Source organism: Eurypyga helias, unplaced genomic scaffold (genome assembly GCF_000690775.1).
Source record: "Eurypyga helias isolate BGI_N326 unplaced genomic scaffold, ASM69077v1 scaffold10737, whole genome shotgun sequence".
Classification (NCBI taxonomy): Eukaryota; Metazoa; Chordata; class Aves; order Eurypygiformes; family Eurypygidae; genus Eurypyga; species Eurypyga helias.
In genome coordinates this window covers 58,319-65,128 of record NW_010263716.1, presented here as the reverse complement: position 1 = coordinate 65,128, position 6,810 = coordinate 58,319, and the positions used below count along the sequence as shown (strand labels likewise).

Genomic DNA, 6,810 nt, shown 5'->3' with positions numbered 1-6,810 from the left:
CATATAAAGCAGTACAACTCTACTGAAACCATAATTGAGAGACACCTGCTCTTAAGCTTTGTCCTAAATGCTTTTATGATTTGACAAGTTTTCTGTCTTTAACCCAAAGATTTTTTTTTTTACTTCATTGCGGTAAACTTCTGAGTGTTAGTTTCAATGTGATAGTAGTAGAAACAGTAGAATTAGGCATTCTTCTGTGACATTAGAAAAAATTAAGGAAAGCTAAACCAGGACCTATTGCTTTCAAATTTTCTAAAGCTGAGTTAAACCATCAACCTGATTTAAACCTACTCCTGTGAAATGCTGAATAATGGTATTCATAATTTGTTTCTTTTTTTGCTATAACATTTCACAGTAACTGGAGATGGAAGAAAGAATGTGACACGAGCAAAACTGAATAAAATGTTCTAACAATATCTTATGTTCTTTTCAGGTTCAATGTAATCTCGTTAGGCGCAAGCAAGCGAAACTCTTCTGTTCAAAATGGTTTATGGTGAATTTTTCCGCAGACCTGGCAAAGACGCAGAACTTATAAATTTGAATGTGGGTGGCTATAAACAATCAGTGGATCAAAGCACCTTGCTCCGATTTCCCCATACCAGACTCGGGAAGCTTCTCAAATGCCATTCAGAAGAGGCTATTCTAGAACTGTGTGATGATTATAGTGTTGCGGACAAGGAATATTACTTTGACAGGAATCCTTCCTTGTTCCGATATGTTCTGAATTTTTACTATACAGGCAAACTTCACGTCATGGAAGAACTTTGTGTCTTCTCCTTCTGCCAGGAAATAGAATACTGGGGCATAAATGATTTGTAGCAATAGGTACCAAGAAAGGAAAGAAGAAGGTCCTGAGAAAGATTGGGATCAGAAGAGCAATGATAGAAGTATAGACTCCTCTAATGAAGAGTCATCCATATTTGATAAAGAGCTGGAAAAGTTTGACAATCTGTGTTTTGGTGAAATAAGAAAGAAGATCTGGGTCAGAATGGAAAATCCTGCATACTGCTTGTCTGCCAAGCTAATTGCCGTGTCATCCCTGAGTGTTGTCTTGGCGTCAATTGTGGCCATGTGCATTCACAGCATGCCAGAGTTTCAAAGGCTGGACGCCAATGACAGGGAGATTGAAGACCCTGTGCTGGAAGCCGTGGAGATTACATGCATCATTTGGTTCACTGCTGAGCTCGTGATCAGGCTCATCACCGCTCCGAGTCAAAAGAAGTTCTGGAAGAAACCACTGAATATCATTGATTTTGTCTCTATTATCCCATTTTATGCCACCTTGGCTGTGGACACGAAGGAAGAAGAAAGTGAAGATATTGAAAACATGGGGAAAGTGGTTCAGATCCTGCGGCTAATGAGGATATTTCGCATTCTGAAACTGGCCAGGCACTCTGTAGGACTGCGGTCTTTAGGCGCCACTTTGAGACATAGCTATCAGGAAGTTGGACTTCTGCTTTTGTTTTTGTCTGTTGGAATTTCTATTTTTTCAGTGCTTGTCTACTCAGTGGAGAAAGATGATGACTCATCAGAACTGTACAGCATCCCAGTTTGCTGGTGGTGGGCAACCATCAGCATGACCACTGTTGGTTATGGGGACACTTACCCAGTCACGCTTGCTGGAAAGCTGCTCGGCACCCTATGCATTATCTGTGGGATACTAGTGGTAGCGCTTCCCATCACCATTATTTTCAATAAGTTTTCCAAGTACTACCAAAAACAGAAAGATATTGATCCAGATCAATGCAACAATGACCGCAAAGAGAAATGTAATGACTTACCTTATTTTAACATTAGGGATATTTATGCAAAAAAGATGCACTCCTTCATTTCTAGCCTTTCTTCAGTAGGAATTGTAGTCAGTGACCAAGATTCAACAGATGCCTCCAGCATCCAAGATATGGAGGATGTTTATAACACAACATCTTTAGAAAATGGTACAGGAAAATGAGTTGAATCACTTTCTCTTCCCTTCATTTCTCATCTGATTCTTGGTAAATGTGGACTTAAAAACTTCAATGAATTTATTAAGAGCAGTTAGTTCTCAGGGTACTTAACTCTCAGCCATATTTGGACATTCTTTGCTCTGAGGATGCCATACAAGCTTCATTGTTTATATGAGGCTTTAAAATATGCCTCATATGGTGGTTTAATTTTTACACAACAAATGTTATGCATTTTGGGGAGAAAAAGTCAGGAAAACAGTTTTAATTGGAGATCAGTGGGGTTTTTGTTTGTTTTTGTTTCGTTGTTTGTTTGGAGGTTTTTGTTTTCCTTGCAGCAATCTGATAGCTTATGTAGAATCTGCTTTTATAATTTGCTGCTGTTCAGGTAGAGGTCTATTGCAAACATCTACGAACTGTCGCACAAGTCAGTGAAGTTTTTACCTGTAAGTACATCAGGAAAAAGAATGAATTATGTACAAATGAAACTGTGCTCACTAACACATTTATGTAATCCTGGAGTTGAGGCCCTGTTTCCTAAGCTGGGGCTGAAAATGTGTTGGTACATATTGGTTTTACTCCATGGAAGCATAATATTTATGAATTTCTTTCCAAAAGCACAATACATTTTTAGTTTGTTAAAATAAATTAATCCCATTGTGCCTATATCTTTCCCAGTGTCCATCATGGCCAAGCTCTATCAGTTCGTAAATGGTCTAAATCACAAGTTGCAGGATGACGCATGTGGTGTAGGGCAGGACAGGATCTTATTGTCCCTTTCAGCCACCTCTTCTGCCGTTGAGAACCTGAGCAATTCTGGTGCCTGGAGAGGACCCTGCTGTGTTTTGGACCACCCTGGTGGCTTCCCCAGGGGATTTGTTTTGTGGGCAATAAAGCAAACATCGGTGGTGTTCAAAAGTTATTGCACCCTGCTGTCAGCAATGCTCCTTTGTTGGAGGTTCCTGCCTTGGTGTTAGGAGCAAATGGGAGCAGCATCTTGGCTGTGCTTGCTATCGGTCCAGGGGTGTAAGTCAAGCAACAGAGATGTGCAAACATGCTCCCTTCTACCATGCATCACCCATCAGAGAGGTAGGGTGGGCACTGTGTGTGGGAACCTGTATATTAAACTGTTTCATCTCCTTTTTCTAAAGCTCATCTGTTGGTGATGGCAGCTTTCCTGGTTTGTACTATGGGCTGGAGCACAGCTCATTGCCTGGCACAGTGCTGCAGCTCTGTGTGTTCTTCTCCAGGGGTTTTATATGCAGCCAGCTAATCCTGCTCTGGTTTGAACTGGATCTTCTAGGGCTCTTTAAATGGAAAGACAGCCCTTGAGCGTAGCATAATGGAGTGCTGGAGAAATTCGAGAACCTTGTAGAATCATAGAATGGTTTGAGTTGGAAGGGACCTGAAAGACCACCTAGTTCCAACCCCCCTGCCATGGGCAGGGACACCTTCCACTAGACCAGGTTGCTCAAAGCCTCGTCCAGCCTGGCCTTGAACACTTCCAGGGATGGGGCATCCGCAGCTTCTCTGGGCAACTTGTCCAGTGCCTCAAAACTTTCACCATGAATTTCTTCTATATATCTAATCTAAATCCACCCTCTTTCTGTTTAAAACATTACCCATTGTCCTATCAGAAGTCCATAGTGTTTCTGAACACTCATTTGCTTTAATTTGTCTAGTGACTCTATTAGATGGTGAGCAGTGGAGAACTGAAGCTACAGCGATGTTGATATTTTCCTTACAGAGGCTTCTTTTTTTTTTTTAATTTTTTATTATTGTCCCAAATGCTAAAGCCCTTACTCAGTTTCTACTCAGGCAGATAAAACTTAGTACATGTTGACTTCAAGACTGAGTAAAACCAGAAGCAATGGATTTCAGCCTCTGCAGAGGGTCGATTTTTAATGTCTGTCAGGTTTTGTATTACAAAATACACTGAGTAGCTGAGATGCACTGGTATTTACTGAGACGCAGTAAATTTCACACACTTCGTAAGATGGAGAAACAAAAAAGAATGTGATGGGTCAACCTATATCTCAGAAAGACATGTCCATCAAGACTGCTGTGCACAAATATAGTGATATGGGACTTAGGGAGAATATTTTGAGCTTTAGAAAAACTTCAAAATTTGGCTTATTAGTTGCAGAGTGTCATATGTGATGCTTCACAGATAATTAAGGTTAATAATTCTTCCCATAGTTAGTGCAGGAATACCAAAAAGGAATTATCCTAAATGTCTTTTGTTCTTAGTGAACAATTAGCATTACAGACATGCAATGATATAAATTATTAATATGTATGTGCATATGAATATAATAAGAACGAGCAGAATAACAGCATAAAAATTACTCTGTCCAAAGAAACACTTTTGCTAGTCTCCATATAAGTGTATATTACATTGCTGCTGAAGTTCAAAAGCAATGAAAAATATTGTAATGCAACAAAAACTGCAAGAAACTTGTATAAAATGGTTGAAAAAATTATGATTGAAAAATCTAATCTTACATATAAATCATTACCCAAAGATCACAGAATAGACAACCTCTTGTATTAAATTGTACTGACTGGTAATTTGTCATAAAATTGGTAAGTTCTTAATCATATGAATCAGTGTTAAGACTGTGACACTTGAAGTTCCTCTCACTTTACTTTATGCACAGATACCTCTTGCAGCCAAGTGAGGCATGTCTTCTGGAACATACCAGAAGGCAGAGTACATATTCATGTATCATGCAGTTACATGGGGTAATGTGTATGCAGAGTACATATCATGTTTCATACATTATTTTGATTTCTGGAATGAGGTCTTGGCGTTTTTCAAATCAGTCATATCTTAAAAAAATGGCTTCCTTGTTATCTGTTCCCTTTACTGGAATAAATTCAGTACCTTGGTTTCACATACATGTAACAGGTAGCGGGATATTTCATGGCAAAAGATAGTCCCCTCAAGGCAGAACTGCAGTCCTGTGACAAGCACAAGTACTAGAGAGTGTCACAAGTCTTGAGTGCCAGCAAAAAACAGATGAGAGCAAGCACTGAGATACTGCATGTTCTTCCTGCTAGTAAAAGGTTTCAGTAGAATAATTTACTAGGTAAAGATAAGCATAAGAGGGGATTGTTTCTTACTTAATTTGTCTTCTTCCATGGTCTAGAGTTGCATATTATCAAAAGGTAGTATCAATATCAACAAAAAGTAGATTGTCTTTATTGCTTTTGTACTCCCGTACCATATGTTTTTCTCTTTAAAAACACATCTAAATGCTCTCCACCCAGCTGCTCTGTTTCGGACACTAGAGCACAGAAGATGTTGCTGTTTTGATATGCATCCTGTTTTGTATGGGAGAGATTTGTTTGTCTTTATATAAAACAGTTCCCTTGCACACTGTTAGTTTGTCTGTCTTGGTGGCAAATGCTTCCCTTTCGACATTCATTATTTCCAGAGTGGCATCTGTCTCTGCAGCGTTTTTCCCTGGTGTGGCATGGGAAGGCACTGCTGCACTGTGATGCAGTTCCTTGTGGGAGCAGCTTCCAGCTGGCATGGGGTGTCACGCAGCTGCCCACGGATTGTGCCCACCTGGAAGAGGACTCTGCCATGGCCACTATTTTTCCATGCGTGTTAGAAGAGAGAAAAGGCCAACGTAGAGGAATGAGAAAAGAGAAAGGGGAGAAGGTAGGAAGCTGTCAATTAGTTGGATGATGGAAAAGCCTGAGAGGACCTTAGGAGAAAGGAAAAAAAGAAGGACGTTGACAGAAAGGGTCTTCAGTTGTCTTCACTTTTATTTCTTATTTTTTCCCACAAGTGTTTTTCATCCTTTTCCTCCTCTTCTGCCTTGCATCCCCTCTTGTTACCACCCTGGTTTCCTTTCCCACCCAGCCTATGGTCCAGCGGTCCTGCTTCTGTCCCAGAACAAGGGTCTTGGAGTCCAGAAAGGCATGTTTCATCCGCCTGGATGGCAGCAGGCAGAACTTGGTAGGGGAGAACTCAGTGAGCACTCCCGCTGTGTGTATGAGCAGTGATTAACACACTTGGGCTGTGCTTGTTTGCTAAGAAACGTCACAATGTGGATCAAGTCAACGAGCGTAAATGTGAGCTAAATAAATGGCACATCTGTGTCAGGTCTGCAAGCGAAATATCACGTATGGCTTAGGTAGGCATTAGTGTCAGGCACCACAATGCGAAATATTGCCATTTAAAAGCAGGCTCCGTGCCGAGGCCCGTGCAGACGGGTTGCTCTTGGGGAACGCTGAGAGATTCAGGGAGATTGGGCTGGCGAATGCAGTACACAGGCACGCGGCATGCCAAGGGCTCCTGACAGGCTGCGGTGCATTAATACATTTATTCATTTCCACACATTCCTAACATCTAGAGCAAGTGACAGACAACCACCAAGCTGTGGAGAGTTTCTCTAATATTTTTTGATTAGCTGACAGTGTTTGTGAAGCTGCTAATACCTCTTCATCCAAAAGAGGACAATTCTCAAACAAAATCAGAATAACCCTGTGCTAGATGTGCAATTTGTGACTGATAGATGTAGCTCGGTTGCCGTTGGTAAATATTGCTGTCTGGTGCTGTGTGACTGCAATGCTGTTGCTTGTATTTATGAAATGTTTATGCTCTGTCGATCAAGAGACGGCAGATGCCATTAAAACCATCTCAGCACTTTCCTGCTGCACAATAATTGCAGCGCCTCTTCTAAGCACAGCAGAATGTCATGACTTGCTGAGACCTCTTTTTTAATTTCTTGTGTAGCTGTAGTTAATTTTTCATGATGGGCCTATCATGAAAGCACAGTCTAGCAGAAGAAAAAGTCACTGTGTGTCTCTGGACAGGTTGCAAGATTTTGCTATTGATTTCCAGTCTGGGCAT

The 6,810-nt window shown here is 40.9% G+C and overlaps 1 protein-coding gene across 1 annotated transcript; it reads left to right on the top strand.

Moving 5' to 3' along the window:
* Positions 1 to 483: 483 nt before the first annotated feature.
* KCNS3 (potassium voltage-gated channel, delayed-rectifier, subfamily S, member 3) lies at positions 484 to 1,951 on the top strand. The gene is given in 2 exon segments (XM_010156148.1): positions 484 to 812; positions 814 to 1,951. Coding segments are annotated over 2 exon segments (1,467 nt in total).
* Positions 1,952 to 6,810: the final 4,859 nt, after the last annotated feature.